Raw genomic sequence first — 20,394 nt, 5'->3', positions numbered from 1 at the left:
ATCTCTTGGATTTGTTCAATGAACTTGGTTTCCTTGTCCATATCACTGTGTCCAACAACTGATATGTCTTTACCAAAGACAAAATCCAAGGGAGACCTTGGTGTGAAACCAAAACAGGTATCGAAAGGAGATCTCTATGTGGAAGAATGTTTAACTCGGTTGTAAGCATGCTGCACATAACATAAATGTTCATCCCAAAGTTTGGGATGCTTGCTGCAATAGCCTCTGAACAACTGGATCACTGTCCTGTTGACCACTTCTGTTTGGCCATCTGTTTGCGGATGAAAAGCTGTGCTTTTCTTCAGCCTGGTGTCCATCAATTCACACAAACTTGATCAAAATTTCCCAACAAATTGGGTATCTCGATCAGATATTATGGAAGTGGGTAATCCAAAATGAACCCATATATGCTGAAAGAACAACTTTGCAGTTTATTCAGTTGTAATCTGTTTGTTACAAGGTATTAAAATACACATTTTGCTGAACCTATCCACAACAACATATAAATAGTCATGACTTTTCTTAGATTTAGGCAGTCCTCCAACAAAGTCCATGGAAACACTTTCCCAAGGATGAGAAGGAACTGGTAGTGGAGTGTACAAGCCTAGTTTTTTTATTGTTGGGCTTGCTTTTAGCACACATGGTACACCCTCTTACATATCTAGAACCTGCCTCATTCATTTTTGGCCAATAACAAAATCTTTGCAGCTGCGCAACCGTTTTACTTACACCAAAGTGACCTGATATTAGAGAAGTGTGTGCTTCTCGAATTATCCTTACTCTTTCAGTTTATGGAATGCATAGCTTCCCACAATGATACAAGAGTTGGTCGTTAATATGATAATCCAATTCTTCTACTCGTTTGCCTTGACTTAAAGTTGCATATACATCTTTAAAATCTATATCTTGAGCATATTGTTCAATGTAGCTCTCATGCAATACTGAATTATGCTGAAGTATAGTAGATGCATTTGTAATTGGTCTAAATAACATATCTGCAACTTTATTGTGTATGCCCTTTTAATATCTGATGAATAAATGAAATTGTTGCAAAAAACCCATCCATCTATAGTGTCTTGATTGCTGCAACTTAGTTTGGGAGTGTAGATATTGAAGTGGTTGATGATCAATATGTATAACTGTCTCTTTGCCCATTAAGTAATGTTTCCACTTTTTCACACTCTGTACTAATGCATACAATTCTTTATCATATGTGGGATAGTTAACTACTGCAGAATTAAATGTCTCAGAATCAGTGTTACTTGGGAGTGGGAGCGAAAGCGACATTTTTAGAAGCTCCTGGTTTGGGAGCGAATCCCGAAGCGTTTTTTATATAATATATATATATTTTTATATTTTGATACATATATGTCAACAAAAACATGTAGAATAATGAATTAGATATAAAAAACATAAAAAAACACAGATTGAACCATATAACAATCATCTAGAAGTTATAATCTCCATCAACCACGTCCACAAGTTAGTAACATAGTAACATACAACATATTGAGTCTCATGATTCATCAATCTTAAAGTTTCAAGCTTTCAAAATTCAATATATAACATTTATCATCATTGATCACCAAAGTTATACTTCTAAAGTAAGTGTAACCATTACAACAAATAATATCTAACATGAAATGAAATGTTATAAAATAAAATGAAATGAAACAACTTGCAACTTTCATGAAGCATCATATTCATAATTCATTACTAATGAGTTATAATTGTTAACTTCAAACTTAAATTGTCATATATTGTTTAAAAAAATATCATAATAAATATGAAAGAGTCAATAGTTATAAAAGCTACTAGAAACTAGAAAAGAGAAGTAAATCTATTATCTATTTCTTATGCTTGGGCCTCTTGCCACCATGAGAAATGTCTAATTTCTTAGTCTTGTTGGAAAATTAGGATCTTTGTCATTAATATCACCCTCTAAGCATTAATATCCAGAGGTATCTTTGTCATTACCTCTGTATCTGTATATGGATCTTTGTCATTAATATCACCCTCTAAGCATTAACATAAGATAGAAAAAGCATAGCATGTCAAGTCAAGCTTTTGTTTGAGTGATGCATACATTGTTAGGAGGGTCATGATAGAGGAGTTCGACAACCAATGTCACTAACATCAAGGTACATAGAGGGATTGGTGCTCTTTATTAAATACGAGTTTCATACCCTAATACATGACAAAATTCAATGGAAACATTGCAATCCCCCAATCCTGAAATCTTGAAAAACTGATAAGTCTATTGGATTTTGAATGAAATCTAAAATTCTATTTTTTCCATATGAAATCCAATGAGGCTGGAACCACTCTCAAACATCCAGAGTCATTTCATGGTAATGTTAAAAATTTAAGTAAAAGGATGAAAATGAAGATTAAGGAGAATGTCACTTTTACTATAAGAATTTAACATTACCATGAATAGCGTATCGATACTAGGGCCTAGACTTGATCATTAAGCTGCCCCAATAAAAAATTATTTGTTTCTTTTAAAAAAAATTGCATTTCGAACATTACTACAAAAGAAAATTGTAAAAAAGGCAAAACGCTCCCGAAAAGGCAGGGAGCGAATTTTTTTTTAGGGAGACCCGCTCCCGAGTCGCTCCTGCCCGGAGCACGGATTGAGAGCGAGATCGAGGGGGAGGGGGGTGCTCCCCCGCAACACTGCTCCCATGGCATAGTCATTGGCATATGTTTCAATCTCAAATGGTCTTTGAAGATCAGGCAGTGCTAGTACTGGTGCTATACTAATCTTTTCTTTCAAGGTGTCGAAGGCTTTCTGCTGTTTGCCTCCCCACTGAAACACCTTGTTCAATCCTGTTAAAGCATGCAAGGGAGTTGCAATTAAGGAAAAGTTAGAAATAAAATTTCTCCAATATTGTGCTGCTCGTAAGAAGCTTCTAACTTCTATAGCAGATTTGGGTTTAGTCCAGTTTATAGTGACTGCAACCTTAGAGGGATCTATCTTCAATTCACCACCCCCTACTATATGTCCCAAATAATTCAAAGATGTTTTGCCAAATTCACATTTTGAGAGTTTAACATAAAGTTTTTCTCTTTTCAAAACATCTAGTGTCTGCTTAACATGATTTAAATGTTCTTCCCATGTTTTGCCAAATATAAGAATGTCATCCAGATATACAATAACAAAATCATCAAAAAAAGGTCTGAGTACATCATTCATTACTCTCATGAAAGTAGCAGGAGCATTAGTTAAGCCAAAAGGCATAACCAGCCACTCATACAATCCCTGCTTTGTTTTGAAAGCAGTCTTCCATGCATCTTGCTTTGCAACTCTGACTTGATGATAGCCACTATGCAAGTCTAACTTGGAAAAATAAATAGCTTCTTTTAACTGATCTAATAGATCATCTATGCGAGGAAGGGCATAACGATTTTTGATCGTTATCTTATTCAGTGCTCGGTAATCAATGCACATTCTCCACGAGCCATCTTCCTTTTTCACCAAAACAATTGGAGACCCACATGGTGATGTGCTAGGTCTGATGAACCCCTTCTCGAGCAGTGCTTGTACCTGTTTCTTGATTTCTGCATTCTCTAAAGAAGACAACCTGTACATTCCGATGTTAGGCAATGGAGCATCTTGTTGCAAATTAATATCATGCACTATTTCCTTTTTGGGTGGCAGACCTTTAGGTTCTTGAAACAATACATCATATTCTGAAACAACTTTTTCTAAATCAGCTTGCTGTTTAGCATCACAACCCTCAAATACATTGGTTTTATCAGGTTTCTTTTCCTTTACAACCATCAGTAAAAATTGTTTGCATGAATTTACAATTCGTTTCATCTGCCCTGAGTTTATGAGAGTATAATTATTCTTGAGCTTATGAGCTCTTACAATATATGCTATTCCATCTTTAACGAGTAGATACTTGTTCTCAGCTCTATAGAAAATAGCTTTTCTATCATACAAGTAAGGACTTCCTAAAACAATTCCACGTATATCCAAAGGAACTATATCTAACTCAACCTCATTTACAAATGCTGACCCAAAAGAAAACTTAAGTTTACATTGTCTAGTCACTTGTAGCTTTGCTTTATCACATAGCGAACCTAATGGATATGGTTTTTTGTGAGGTGTGGTTAGTAATCCCAACTTCTTTACAATTGCTTCAGAAATTAAATTTACTTGTGAGCCACTATCAAACAAAGTATCAATATTTTGATAATTGGAAATAACTCGAATATGAAAAAGCTCACGTTTTTTTCTCTCATTTTCTTCATTATAGTAGATTGTGCAGAATTACTAGTAGATGCTTCAGAATTTTTACCTTTTATGCTTGTGGCTGTGATTGTTGCTTCATCTCTTGAGTTTGACCCCAAATCCTTTTGAATAGCTGCAACAGTCTTCTTCTTCTTGCCCTCGAACTTCTTAGGTTTCAGCTCCGGATGCAGAATCTAGCAGTGTTCATCGTCATGCCCATCCTTCTTACAGTGAGTGGATGAGGACTTGCTCTTTTGTACAGTGTTTGTCTTCCTCTCTTTCCATTTCTGTTTTCTTTTCTCCTTATTTTTGCTTGCAGTGGGTTGGGATGATCCCCCAACTTCGGGGTTCCCATTCTTACCTCTAGCTTCTAGATGCATAGCTTGAACAGATACCTCATCTATGCTAGTGGGGTTAAACATGAGGATAGTGTGCCTCATGTAGCTGTGTAGACCACCTATATACTTCAACAGTGTCAGGTGAGTCTAAAGAAATTCCTAGAATCAAAACTCTTTTCTTAAATTCTTGAGTGTAACCTTGTACACTTTGCCCTTTTAGTTGTCGAAGAGTTTGCCAGCTCATCATGGCTTGCTGCATGTAGGCTAGTGGATAGAATTGCTTTTTGATTGCAGAAACAAATTCACTCCAGACAGAGAGAATCTTATCGTGTTTCTTCATGTTAGCTTGTGTCCTGCCTTCCCACCATACCAAGGCAGTGGCTCCAAGGCGTAGGCTGGCCAGCTGAATCTTACTCTTGTCTGAGTCAATGCTCTGTACTCTCCAATAAACATCAATCTATCTTATCCAATTATCCAGCGTCTCTGCATTCAACTCTCCATCATATATTGGTAAATCAAATTTAACATTTAATTTAATCAAAGATGCCTTCTTTTTATTTTCAGGGCTATTAGGAGCCGTGAGAAATTTTGTTTCTTTCCCTTTGCCTTTTGAGTGGCCATGGAGGAGAGATTCTTCTACTCCTTTGTCTTGTTTGGAGCTTGATGAATCTTCATTTCTATGTTTCTTATAGTCCCTATACATTTCCTCCACCATGGATTTCAAGGTCATAAAACTATCCATGAATTGTGGATCTGATTTCAAGGGATTTTCTTCTGACATTTTCCTCTTAGAATAGACTCTTCCAATTTCCGGGTTAGTTTCAACCAATTCTCCTTCTCCTAATTTAAGCTTTGATCTAGTTAGCATTCAACAACAAAATCTAGCACAAGTTTGTCTAACCTTAATAACCCTATGCTCTGATACCACTTGATCTGGAATTTATCCAGAATAAAGAATGAAAGTTATTACAGACTCATGTGCATGGATGTGCCTATGTTACTTATGCAACGGATCGATAAGATTGCTAGAATACATAAACACTGAGGCAATCAAAGAAAACATAACAGTTAAACATGTAAACAAAACAAGTTTAATAAGGAGTTCACCCAATGTTCCTGGGCTACGTCTCCTAGTCCAGCCTTTCAATGGTGGTCTCTTTGTTATGTTTTCAAGCAGAGTTTTTACAACATTGAGCTCGATTCAAGTCTCACTAACAGAATGAAGTTAGTAGGAATGGGGTGCACGAACTCTCCTTGTTGAAACTCGACCTCTGAGGGTCACAGTAGTATGACAGGCCTATGCCAAGGAGTTTGCTTGAACCTCTCAAGCCTTCAATGGAGTACACAAACTCTCTGACTCTCTTTGGCTCTGTCTGGCTCGATGCTGCCTTCAGGTCAGCTCGGCTTCTACTCTTTGTTCTCGCTATTAGCTTCTTACGTCTTTGTTACTTTGCCTGTTCTCTGCTTCTGTCAGTTCATGGCTTTAAAGCCAGTCTATTCTTTGACTGCTCGTTTCCGCTTCCCAGCCTTCTGGTTTTCTTTCCTCTGTCTGTTCGAATTCCTCTGCTCTGCCTCATCATCATTGGGTAACGCCTCGCAGGGTGGTGGCCACCTATTTGCTAACGAACTGGGTGTCAGATTCCCTGAATCATATTCGAATGGCTGTTAAACCTGTTTGGTTCAAGATCACCCACGAACACGAATCATTTGCCAACTCATCATCCACGTCGATCTTCAAATCCCTTGTCATCTTGCTTTTTGACCTGTCAAATCCGGTCAGTCATCAAGACGTATATTTGCCGTCGATCTGGACCCCTAGATCCTATGGTCATCCTTCATATCGGGCAGACAAGTCGCACGACGTTTACCCATCCGATGAGGGCGATTTTCTCTCTCTTCCGCCGGACGCGTGTCGCTCGATGTGTGGCATTGAGCGGGACTCAGTCAAAACTGCTTACCGCCTCGAAGCCTTCCGATATCCTGTTGGTTTTGGGGAATCCCGCGCTACGGAACCGAAACAATTACTTTTCTGAATTTTATAGCGATTTCGGGTTCGAGCGCTTCGGGGCTTTCCTTCATTGAGGGGGATGCCTTGCGATACGTGATTAGCGCTTAGATCGTGTATCAGAATCCACCTCTGTTTCTTGATCTGGCCTTCAGTTTTGCCAGTTTTGTGCAATTGCGTTTTACCATGGGCCAATGGTCTGCACGCTCGACCGAGGGTCCTCGTTGCTCTACTCTGGCCACAACTGCAATTGTTATGAGGATTCCTTCTGCTAGCTTTGACTTTTCTAAGACTTGATCTTTTAGCATAATTTGAAACAGTCATGCAAACTTAGGGAGTTTTTGGAATCCAATTCGGATCAATAGCATATGGCTATAATAAATAAGAAGATGCATCATGGCATCATGGAAGTATTAAAAACAAGAGCTCGTGACATTACCATAGGGAATCATGATGGGCAAACGAAACAAAATCCATGGCAATCAAATATGAAGGATATAGCTGTTGGGAACCTCATTGAAAACTTAAGAAAAAGAAGAAGTCATCTAGGACAAGGCTCATCATACATCCAGTAAAAAAGGAAAACATCGGTCATATAGGGATATATGAGATTCTCAAGATTCTCTGATGAAATCCTCATTGAAGGGTTCACTGATCTAGAGAGGAAGCAAGTGTTTCATTAGGAACTCCAACTTGTGGAGTTTATGGGATGATGGCTCCCATTGAGAGCCTTAAGATTGGTCATTAAAAGTCAAAGAGTCTATGTCATGTATGAAGAACCCTTCTCGGGGATATAACAATGTATATGAGTCTATAATGTGTCCAAATAGCACTCCAATGACAAACACACAGTCCTCTTGAGAAAGTTTATAGGTCCTTGGCCTAGTTCAAGAACCATAGAGTCAAGGATAGCAAAATGCTAGGCTCCCAAGGCCCAAGGTCATATTTTCTCTTTTGCTTATGGCTGGGGTTTCTTTGTATTTATTTTCCATAGTAAGGATTATCGTGACATGATTTTTTGCTCTAGACCTTGTTACCCACCAAAAATGGGTGACCCCTAGGAATTTTTTTTCTCCTATTTATCTCTTCTAGCCGGCATCCAAAAACCTTTGATAGCCATCGAGTAGCCAATGTGACACGCCATTCATATCTTTGCCACCTACATCTCCTCGCCATAGTCTTCAAAATGTAATTTATTCATTTTGTAATTGGGTGCTTATGCTTGTTTGTATTTGGGCATTAACTTGGAAGAAAGAAGGGTCTTAGCCATAGTCTTGTTCCCTCACCTTAAATGGGGGTTTAATTTTCAATCCTAGTCTAGTGGGACCTCCCCTAATGGTCCATGGCTTCAAGAAGCGACACTACTTAGGAACCCATGATTGAGATAGTGTAGCCCCATCTCTGCCTATTCCATACCACTTTCCATCTTACATTATAAGCCCTGTTTCCACCTCCCTTCTTTGGGTTCAACTGACCATTGGTTCACTGGGATTTGCAGTCCACACATCCTCATACTTGGGTAAGGCATGGAAATGCACCCCGGGAGGTTGATGCAGCTAAAAGAAAAAGAAAGAGCATGTGATGGCTGCATGAAAACAAAAGAAAAATCAAAATGCAAAAGATGGCCGGGACCTACACATTAGCACATGGGAAAAAGCCAAACATGAGCTCTACCTTTCTCATATGGCTATCACTTGGTCACCTGGCCAATGTTTCCCTATCTCATAGAAGACAAGGAAACCTTGCATGTCCCAATCCCTGATGGGCGATGGACTGCCCCATCCCAAAGGGGGTAACAACTGCTATAGATCATACAAAACAAGCTCCTATTCCTTGAGCTATGAGTAGTAATGCAAAGAAGAATCAAGAAAAAGTAAAATTCAATATATAGGGGTCGAAAAACAAAGGCTAGGGTAACTCATGCATCCATGATTGCTCCCTCCTCACATCTATACACCCAGGATGAAGTACTTTACCATAGCCGGTCCCTTTGACCATGGCACTTGGTCATGAAGTCGTTTCCCCTTCGTTCCATCATTATTCACATGGCACCTATTGATTGAAGGGTGGACCAAGGACATGTCACTCCCCTTTGGGGGTTGGGATCACCTAATAAGATAGTCTATTAACCACTCCTACCTAGGGACATAGCACCGTCACGTGACTAAGGCCCCAATTTTGGAGGAGAAGCCTCATATTAATGTACCTGATGGTGAAAGTTGCAACCTAAGTCACATGACAAAGAGGACACGTAAATACATGTTTTCTTCACGAGACACAGTGACTTCGGAAATAGTATACGAGGGACATGTTTCATACACACACACACATATATGTATTAAAAAATATTGAAATATAGTGCTTGATGCATATTTTTTAGAAATTAGAGCATCTACAGATTTGAATCATAATGATATCTATTTAGTAATTTGCCATTTTTTTTGTAAGCTTGGCAAGGCTACATCTTCATCATGTCCAATATATCACCCTGTTCAGGGCGGGGAATGGAACCGATGACTTCACATCAAGGAGTGCCTTAACAGAGCACACGATCACCGTCTATCCAAGGCCCCATGGACAATAATTTACTAATTTAGTATTTACAATTTTAGAACTAGTTAGTTTATTAATTTACTACATCAATGATATTCACAGATCAATTTTCATTGTTCATGTTATTAACAATTGTTCAAGCACATAAGAAAATAGAAATTTAGAAATATCATTATTGATAAAATAAAATGAGAAATTTAGAAGTAGAACTTAGATATTAAAACCATGAATTGCAGATTTTTCATTAAGTCATAAAAATAAAAAAATATTACATGGATATTGAGGGAGTGCAACTAGAAAATACAAAATAGAGTAGATATAAAATCGGTAGGAATAAGCTAGCTCTTCAATGGTACTGGTCATGACTCACTAGCTCACAAACATACACGAAATTGATAGAAAGAATGAAAAAAATCAAGACAAGATGCTTTTTACTTTGGGATTTTAGTGGGGCGCATGCCCTAAAATTTGGACACGTTAGGGCACGTGTCTTACATCGCCCAAGCACATGTCCTGATTCTAGGACACATTGAAAAACCTGTCGAACATTTTTAATGGGTTGTTTCATGTCCGACACGCAGGATATTGGACATGAGACCCATAAGGGCCGTGTCTTGTGTCTTAGGTTGTAGCACTAATTATTGTGTGTAATTGGTAGGTGGTTTCATCTATAGGTTTGGGTGACTTAACTGGGGTCTAGGTCCTCTAGAGGGACATATTGACACCCACAGATGATACACTGACAACCATGGGACTCCAGAAAATTGTAGATAATCATTCATAGCCCTGGGCACCTTCAACACCCACAACATTCCTGCATTTCACTTTATTATTCATAGGATGATGAACCTAGACCAACTTGCCTCAGCTGGCTTAGCAATGATCACATAGTTTTGTAGTTGATCCAGGGCCTAGATGAGGTTTATCTCATGCCTTGAGACATGGAAGGGCTAGCACCATCTTTAGTGCCTTTAATGTTGGGGCAAAATCCGGCTAATTCACCATTTGGAGACCCATGAGACCTAGTTTTGTACCCCAAACCCACATTTGGGGTCTACAAGATGATTTTTAGAGAGATCTAGGGGTTGGCTGCTAGATTATGATTTTAGATCCCCTCTACACTTGTCATGGTACTTGAGGAGCTCAACGCTTTGCCTAAGCAAGCCTATGCTAGCATGACATCATCATTTCAACTTTCATTTATGGAGATAAATCTAATTTCACAAATGCTACTAGGTTGGCTTGTGACCTAGGCTTATTTTGCACATTATTTTATGATTATTTAGGGGCTAATAGGCTAAATAGCATTTCAACCTCCTCATATAAGTAGAGGAGAGTCTCATTTGAATCAAATCAGCGTCACACTATTATGAATATAATTCATATAAGAATAAAAAATATAAATATAATAAATAATAATTAATTAACTAATGGTTAGTTAGTTAGTAATGAAGAGGCATGTCTTAGAGACATGACCATTCATGAAAGGGCATCTGCCTAGGGTATATAAGAAAACCCTCATTCTCATTTGTAATCATCTCATATCTTACATCAATTCAATATACAGTTACATGTCTTACAATGGACATTTATGTTTTTGAAGTATTTTAAAGATTTCCGTTGAGTATATGACCTCTCTGCGCTTTCCCCTAGGAGAGGGGTTTTGCCCTGGCTGGGTGCCTATATCTTGTGTTCCTTGTTGATTTTGGGTAGTATCGGATGTGCGCTAGCTCTGAAATTTTATGGAGGGGCTATAACACATGAGATATCCAAAACCCATAAATCGTTTGGAGAAATTCCACCTGGATGAGGAGTTATTAAAATAATTAATATTTTTAATGGGTTCCTAAGTCTAAACTTAGGAAAATAAAAATATTAATGTGTATTAATAAAAATATGGGTGAGAAGGTTCTAAGTGATGAGGATCAAGCTAGTTCTAATCTTAGCCGTTGATTAGGGACTTAATCTTAGCCATTGATTCATTGATAGGAAAAGTATAAGATGAGGTTTGAGGGTTAGTTGGAGATACATCGAATTGATCAAAGAGTTCGATTTTTCTGGGGCGAGGTTTACTAAGAAAATCGAACTAGTGATCTGAGTTGCAGTAAGGCGCAGTTCGGCAAGGGAACTTCAGTCCGAGGCCGAAGAATACATAACCGAGAGGCAAAGCAACACCGGGAGAGACAACGCAGTCCCAGAGGGGGTCACGCAGAGGTTGTAGGGGTTGGCGAAAAGCCGTAGGGGCTGACGTAGGCTCTTAAGAGGCAGCGCTGGGGAGATTTTGTGGGGCATAGAGGGAGCAGTTCAAAAAATCAACTTTCTAAGCAAGCGAGGCTCATTGTGTGGGTGACGCAGCTCCTAGAGTATGTGACGCAGTTCCAACGCAGAGCTTGAAGCAGCCATCACTGCCCAACACTGGGAACAGCCAGGTCATCTGTGGGGTTTGATCATCCAGTTGCTGATTTTGCCGGAATATCTCTCTTCGAATAGCGTTACTTTTGCCAGGATTTTTTTGTTGAGTGAGCCATATCTGACACCTTGGTTGTATTCAAGAATCTACTTAAGAATACAAATCCTCTATATGTTGCACCCGTTTTCCCGAATTGGGTTTTTCTGGAGACGATTGTCCAAAAATAACGGTGTCCCTTGTGTGATTGTTTCAGTGTATTTCAGTTTATGATCTGTATGTATGTGTAGGTTGCAATAGTGTTTTACATTGATATTTATGTAATTAAATAACTTGTTAATGCAAAGAACAAGTAGGAGATGTTAAACCAGAAATTGCAGTAGGGGTTTATGATGTGTAGATTCAGAAATTTTCACAATCTTCATGCACTTTTGATTTGGTAATTACTTGATGAAAAATAATATTATTAAGAAGTAAAAGAAGCCAACACACATCACTAGTAATTATCAAGAAAAGAGGAATCAAACCCTAATATCTACATGCATTGATTTCACAACAAAATTGTGGCCATTCATTTGTGAATGAAAGATTATAAAGGGAGATTGATGGGCAACATTGGAGACAGATCAAAAGAAATCAGATTACAGAGATCATTCGAGTTGGGTGAGTTTTCAGTAAGACACTAGGAGGGTTCCAGCAACAGTGATTGAGGAAATATTTTCCGGTGTGATTTTTCATCCGAGAGACGTTCAAGTTTTAGAGGGTGGTTTTGCTATAAGTTAATTCCTGTAGAAAAGGGCTGAGTTGTTTTTCCAGGAAGTAGTGCGAGTTTACCAGAGGTGCGAGCTCTCCAGGAGGTAGTGAGAATTACTCGGAAGACAAATCAAGTTTCTAGGGAGGCAGATTGAGCTTCAGAAGGCCACGGGTGTGAACAGTGTGAGTTTGCCGGAGAGCCAATGCAAATTGTCAAAGTGTGAGTGCGAATTGTTGGAGGCATTGCACATTGTAGGAAAGGGGTCGAAGGGTTATTTCCCCATTTGATTTGATTAATAGAGGTGGAGATCAATTTTTTTCCAGAGCTTTGCTAGTGAGAGGTGTTGCACTCAAATTGTCAAAGTTCCAGGGAAGCGGAAGTACCAATTTTTTCAACAAGATTGGATCACATATCAGCAGTCCATGTGTCATGGTTATCCCATTTTGCAAGTTATGTAATGTAAATGATCTTAGTAAAACCTTGAGTCTATGTAACAACCTAGGTAAGCCTATAATTTTGATGACGAATTTCATCCTAGTAGGTTTTTAATCTCCCTGATTACTTGTGTTTCTAAACATGGCTATCCAGAAGAGTTTTTTCCCTCCTGCTTAAACCCCAAAGCTAGGGTAAAATTTATTGTTGAATTATTAGGTGAGTCCTAATGTTTTTAGTCGAGTTTGATGTAAAAGTAGTTTGGGAATAATTTAAGCTAGTTGTCTGAATTATTTTATTACAAATCACTTAGTTTACTAGATCATATTGTGTCGTAGATGGGTTATGTGTCTTGGGGGTCTAAGCCAAATGTGTATTCCCTATTTGAGTCTTGTAAATGTAAAATCTTATTTACTAGAGGGTCGAAAAATATTAAATACCCTCATGTGTAAATTAATTAATTTTTTCTGGCAAAATAAAATTAGATCCTAAGCCAAAAAATTAATTAATTAGAGTCAAATTTAATTGTTTTACGAAAATAATTTTTCCAAATGGAAAAATTCGTGGCTCTTAAAAGAATCGGTTTTTAAAGGTCTTCCACCAAGGGAATATTGTATATTTCAAAGAAATTTGGACTCTTGGACCTTGGTGGTTAAGTCAAAGTCAAATTTTTGAGGTAATTAGCTCAAAATAATTAATTTTGAGCTACTGAAAATGGAACTTGGAACTAAAACTTTCCCTGGTCTGCGTGCTAGTGTTTGCCTAGGATTTTGTATTGAAATCTGATGTTTTATGCTGTAACAATCACTTATTACAAAACTTGTTTACGCTGCAATATTAGTTAAGCAATTGTAAATAGAACATAAACCAAATGCCCAAAGGAAGCCAACCAAGAAAATAATGAGACATAGAAAATTTAGGTCCAATGACTAGGGCAAAACCCAACTAAATTCTTCTTCTATTAGATATCAATTGTTCAACAAAGATACAAAATATAATGAGAGATTAAGAGAATGAGTTAGTTCACCCAAATCTGAACAAGCTGTAGCATCAAGATCGTTGATAATAGAAATTGATGCAAACACTGAATCAACCTTCAAGTTTTACTCTTACTCTCCAAGTCTCTCTTCTTCACAATCTTCTTTAAGTCTCTCTAACTCTCTCTCTCAATTTCAAATCCTTCTTTCACAATGCACAAGTAGTGAGGGGAGAAGATATGAGGCATATATATATAGGAGGAGCAACAAATTCATGCCACAAAGGAGGAGCATGCCTTAGAGTAACTCCTATGCCAAATAGGGAAGAGTAACTTAAGCCATTATGGGGAGAGGCAACACATGCCTTCAATGGAGAAATCTCACATGCCTTGAGGAGTGTAACTCATGCCCTTTTAGGAGGCGTAATTCATGCCATTAAGGAGAGAGGATAACAAATGCCATTTAAGGAGAGGTACGCATGCCTTTGTAACTTATGCATTTAAGATAGAGTGTAACATATGCTTTAAAGAGTGCGTAAGAGGAATCTTTTATGACATGCCTTGAATGAGTGTGCAAGAGGAATATGCCAAGTATTTAATGAGAGAGTAGGAGAGAGAGTAATGTAGAGTCATGTGAGACATTAAGGAGAGGGGTGCGAAGTATGATGGTAAGGTGACTTGAATTTCTTTTTGATAATAATATCATAGTATCATAAGGATAATGATAATATTGATAATTAAGTCAAAATTGAACTATTAGGATTCATTAATGATAAGCTAAGTGGTTTTCTATCAACTATACTTGATTACTAGTTGATACAAGGTGATTTACTATTTTTGTAAACTCATACTTGAGATGTTAGACATCATTAAGAATTGTCAGAAATAAAATTTTATTCAAGGAAATTCATCCTTGAGCTGCCAATTTTCAACATTCTAGGCCTATTGGTGACTCTCCTTGCTGGAGATGTGGTCTCTCTCCAACAAAAACCCCATGATCTTTGCGTTCACTCCTCTTCTCTAGCTCTTCTCTTCCTCTTCAACAATGCACATGAAGAATGAATTGAGCTTTATCCTTTTTCTCCCTTTTTAGCTTCATTAAGATAGAAGAATCCTAACCCTTTGGATCAAGGGCTAAGATTAGAACTCGTCCCTCTAGATCAATGGTGGAGATCTTTCCCTCACTTGACCCCCTTTTTCATGTGGTCCCCCTCATTAATGAACTCCCTAGTCACTTTAATGTTGCTTTTGTACCTTGTATTTTTTCTCCACATAAAGTCAACTTAAAAGCATAAAGTGACTTTAATATTAAAAAAATACATAATAGACAGTACCTCATTAAGTGACTTTATAACATGAATTTAATTTAACTCATAAAGTCAATAGCTAAAAGGTGTTATAATGTGTTTTCCTAGTAAAAAAGGCAAATGCACTAGGAAACACTGTCTTGGTACCCTTTTCTTCAACATTTCAGTCAACGCTAGGGGCAAGTTGGCTTGACAGGGAGGTATGTAGATTTCGAGAGATGTCCTGGAACATCGTCCATGTATGGCATTGCAAGGTGGTTCACATGCCCTAGTAGAAGTTATTCGAATGGGATGTCATTGGTATGCCATCAAGAAGGGCCTTGTATGGAGATAATGTTCTTCTCTTGATGTACTGGACATAGGAGCCACCGTGGATTAGTTCAATGATGACACCCCCAGTGGCATGTGAGGAGCTTTGCCACTTAAATTTACCAGGGCATATTAGGAGGGGTGATCCACACCATAGTGGGTTCGCTGGTGGGTTGATGAGTACATTGGCAGATGCATGATATCAGACGATATGAGGTGGTACAATGACAAGCGATTTATCTAGTGGTATGTAGAGCCATGGCGTGATGTACAATGGTATGTAGAGGAGTACAAGGATACAAGGTTGTATGCAATAGTGTATGGTGCTACACAAGGGGTTTTTGGAGTGTTTCCTCCAGGGAGACCTCCTTACTGTTGAGTTTGCTTTACCCAGGATCAATGAGTGGGCAGATGAGACATGGAGTGTCATTGACATGATAGGGATTTTCCATTTGAGGTATATGGTTAGTGCGTAGGTTAATGGATAAAGATTGGAGGATGACATGATATACTACAGAGGTGTCATATATTTCGTCCTTGAGTCCACACTTAAGAGTATGACCATGAGGGCGATGCATGATCTACCTCTCGTAGGACATCTCGGGGACTCATATGAGCATGGGATACTGTAGATAGTAGAGCTATTTTACAAGTCGATGTTTGGATTCCAGACATTGTGTGAGTACATTGTCATGAGAGGGGTTGTTGAGATTTGTTTTATATGGCTAGACAGGTCTCCCTTCTCGTTACTCAGAATCAAGTCTAGTTGTGGACTAAAGACTCTGACCTCGCTGAGATGCCTTGGCATGATATGTTTCATGGTCGTGGGTTCTGCCCTTATCAGAATTTTGGCATGGGGTTCTAGGGGAGGAGGATTCGATATGAGCATGATTGGCAGTGAGTTATGACCAGAGTGGCATGCTGTCAGCATGGTGGTCTCTTTCTGAGATTAGCTTGGGACCTTAGAATTACAAGGCTTGGAAGTTTTGTGACTTATAGGAGTGAGTGGATCTTGACAAGGGAAAATCATTTAGATTTTCCATTGGGCTTTAGTTTTAAGGCTAGGATATTTTTCTATGAGGATTGGGCTATACCTTCAGAAGCTCATTCTCGAGGTGCATGGGATTGGTTCCCTAGTAGAGTAGATTTTCAAGGAGTTGATCGAGTTTTTATATAGTTGGGATGCTTTACTTATTGGTGGTGTGCAGAGGGCCTCTGGTGCCTACACCTTGTTGGACAGTGAGTGGAGCAAGGAATGCTTCATGTTGATTAGGGTATTTGGGACCTTTTATTAGCTTCAGTTGGATCAACTTACGATGACATTGCTTGAGGACAAGCAATTTTGGGGAGTTAGGATTGTAATGTCCCCAATTTTTGGATTTCCTTGTGATATGATTGGGGGAGACCTCTAGAGCTTGTGTCAACTAGATAATAGGAGCTAGATTACACCATTGGTGGGCCCGAAGGGTTTGGAGGAGTTTTATGGGGTCCAAGTGGGATCACTTGCCATATTTCATCATCACGATTAGTTCTGCATGGTTCACTCTTGGTTCTGTTGTATTTTGGTGTTCCCTGCAAAACGAGGTTATTAATAGGCATATTTTAATTATTTATGCTTAAGGTACTATCTGGGGTTTATTATTTGGAGGAAAACCTTAGTGTAATCACTCATTGGAATCATGATGAAAAGAGCTACAAGGTAGGATGATGAAAAGGGGCTTTGGGTGGCCGGTGTGATCATGGACGCAAATTAAGCATTTTCCAGGGTTAAAATTTAAAAGTGACTTTAATTAGTTAATAAAAGTCACTTTCTTAAATGAAGAAGGGAAAATTGCTTATATTATTTAATTGGAGGAAAAGGTAAAAAAGGGTGACAAAAGGGTCAAATGAGTTATAAAGAGGGAAAATTAGGAGTCTCTTCTCATTCTTACATTTGATCACTTGAGAAATAGAAATTTTGGAGAGCTCTTGAGAAAGAGAATAGGGTTTTGGAAACCCTCATTCTGGTTGCTGGTTTCGGTGTTGAAACTATGCATCCTAGTTACTATTGGAGCGAGATCACTCAGATTTCGACATTGCGCTACATGGTTGGCAGAGAAATAGTGGCAGAAAATGAGTAAGTTTTAATGGTGTTATCTGTTGATTTTATATTATGATTTTGGATATTCTAAATCTCTTTGCAATCTGAGTTATTTTCCATGGTGGAGAGCCAAATCTGGGCCATTTTGGAGAAGTCAACCCCTTTTTCTTGCTGGTTGAAGCCCACAAAATCTGAGCTATATTTGAAGAATTGGGTGCCAATATAGAAGGCCGAGTTCCATCACCAAGGAGGCCGAGTTATTGCTACAGTGAATCTCTTCCTTGGGCCGAGTCACCCTCTAATAGTTCCTGGCTGAGTTGTCATCAAGTGCGACTCCTATTTCTAAGACTCAGTCCAGCCACTTATTTGAGGCTCAGTCTAGTTATTTCTGAGCTGATTTTGGGTTGATGTTTGAAGACAAATATTTCTGGGTTTTTATCAGTAATTTACAACCAAGTGCTCACTGACATATTGCTGATATTTCTTGTTATATTCCTCTTATATTGCTACAGCAAGGCCCTATCAGTGGTATGTACCGTCTCTGATATTAATTTAAATTGCTGTTTGGAAGTGTCTTTCAACATTTATTGGCGACTGTGTTTGTTTTGAATAAAATATAAGAAAGTGCAGCTACAGCCATATGCATCCCAACTGTTTGACAAAATACCACATTGACAAGCGGAAGCAAAACTCAGAGAATTTAAGGGGATTTTGAGATATTCCTAGAGGTGTATCTTACAGTGGAGCATACCCAGGTATCTCTACACTAATATTAAACTCAAAGTTATATTGCTGTTGTTGCCTGTATCAGAGGACTGTACCATTTTCTGAGTGTTTATAAATTATATGTCACTGGTCTGAAGTGTTTTCTTGAGCATTTACTTGATACTGTGTCCATCTATTTAAATAAACACAAGAAAAATCACCTACAGAAAATGACATGCAAACTGTTTGACAAAACGACATAGTGACATACTCAAACAAAACTCAGAAACTTTCGGTGAAATTCTAAGATATTCCAAGGGGATATCTTACAAGATCAGTCAATCTGTTTATACCAAAGAATGCATGATGAGTGTTATTAACATAAGAGATACAGAAATCACTTTAGTTATGCTTGATGGATTTCATAAACCAAGCTAAATGTAATTAAAACTTCTGATATATAGCAGGAGGCCGTTTGAAGTTTTGAACTACCAAATATATAAGACACTTTGCCAAATATTTGAATTAATGTACAAGACAAGGACCTGTAACTTGACCCTTGTTTTTTGATGTGAGAAAACTGAGACTTAACATATTGGACTGCCAGACATAATTCAAAATTTACGAGTGTCTGCAAAGCAAAATTATACAGTTAACTGGGCTTCATATTGAACGATTGGCAAGGAAATTCTTAGACATATAATGGAGGTTGAGTCATGTCCAAGTGAAAGGAATTCCAAGGGGGCATTGCAATTTCCTTGTTGTTGCCCCACAACTTTTGCTTATTGATTTTGTTAATCAACTAGCCTGGTTATAATTATGTGGAGGAAGATTTTCCCTTGGTCTTCTTTTTCATGTATTTATCGAATTGATTTGAGATTCTTCTTTCCATTTCATGATTGCTTGTGCCGTGTCTTATTATTTTCAATACTTATCTTTGTCATCATTTCTTTTATCCTTTGACCTACTGACTACAAGTTTAACATATTTTCTCTCAGAACAATATAACATTCAATTTGTTTCATTTTATCTTCTCATTTTGTTTGGTAATTTTTTTACATCATGTCATGATTCATGTTGCAAGTTCTTGCCTTTCTTGATAAAATTTGAGGCCTCTATTGAGAGCATTGCATGATCACACATAGTCAACCAGGCTTTAGCAAACTTCTAGTAAAGTACCTTCTCGTCCAGTTACCAAATTGTTGTTGAACTGATCTACCCTCTGCACAAGGATGTGAACATCCATTAAAAGAACCCAAAGACAAAGGCATCTGTAAGAAAAATATTAAAATGGAAATTTTCTTGTTAGAACAGTTTACTTTTAACATAGAAAGTATTATGAAATGTTAGAGATTGATTTTCCTGATTTTCCCTTTACCTGAAGAGCACATCTGATTAAAACAATAATTATAGGTTCAGTGTGCAATGCATGCCTACCCAGTTAAGTCTGGGTTAGTGGTACTTTATCTGTTTTTTTCAAAATGATGATTACTGCATTGCCAATAAATCTGTCTACATATTGCAGTGTATGGTATTAATCTGAAAGTTATGTTACCATTCTTTTGGATGCAGGCTCCTCTCAGAGTACCTGTTTCCTGTGACAAATTTTGGTTGCTTACAGAAAATCGCTCTTTTCCCCTTCCTTCACCCTTCAGTAATGAGGGAAATTATGTAATAAGGTTGTTCTCCAGAATCCAACCTACATGATACCGACTTCTATGTTCTAGTGGTGGCATTTGCTCCTTGTATTCCCCTCCGTAACTGGCATCTTTTTTTCTGATTCGTTCTCTTTGATTACTGAAATATTGTTGGAACAATTTCTCAGAGAATTAATAAGACAAGGAAATTGATTGCTTCTGTTTTATTTTATAGCTTGAGTGAGCTTGTACGCTGGCTGTCTCAAAAAGCTGAGGAATTGGGGGTTGAAATTTATCCAGGTTTTGCTGCAAGTGAGGTAGTATATTGTCACTGATGATACAGATGGATATATTCAGAAATTGTTTGATGGGATCTTGAGAAATATTTTCTCTGAGTCATTGCTGATTTAATTAGGACATTGGCCTAGGTTTTACGTGATGCAAGCTCTGGTAAAGTGATTGGAATTGCAACAAATGATATGGGGATTGCCAAAGATGGCTCCAAAAAGGAAAATTTTCAGCGTGGAGTAGACCTTAAAGGTAAAATTCTTGGAAGGTTATTTTCATGTCATTGTGTGAAGGGTATCATTTCTATATAATTGTCATTTTCATAATTTTGTATATTTACGGAATGTTGAGAGAAAGATA

General features: G+C 38.0%; 1 protein-coding gene across 2 annotated transcripts in view; it reads left to right on the top strand.

Annotated features, from left to right (window-relative positions):
- ETFQO (electron-transfer flavoprotein:ubiquinone oxidoreductase) overlaps positions 1 to 20,394 on the top strand; it is a 428,724-nt gene that overhangs the window by 128,859 nt on the left and 279,471 nt on the right. For both annotated transcript variants that reach the window (XM_089421080.1, XM_089421077.1), the window contains exons 3-5: positions 19,682 to 19,788; positions 19,982 to 20,063; positions 20,175 to 20,286. In XM_089421080.1, coding sequence (XP_089277206.1) covers positions 19,682 to 19,788; positions 19,982 to 20,063; positions 20,175 to 20,286 — 301 coding nt within the window. The remainder of the gene's footprint in view (positions 1 to 19,681; positions 19,789 to 19,981; positions 20,064 to 20,174; positions 20,287 to 20,394) is intronic.

This window comes from Pinus tabuliformis, chromosome 6 (assembly GCF_031772625.1).
Source record: "Pinus tabuliformis cultivar Carrire ecotype Pingquan chromosome 6, CPIR1, whole genome shotgun sequence".
NCBI lineage: Eukaryota > Viridiplantae > Streptophyta > Pinopsida > Pinales > Pinaceae > Pinus > Pinus tabuliformis.
The sequence above is the reverse complement of the archived record's forward strand: the minus strand, read 5'-3'. Positions and strand labels throughout refer to the sequence as shown.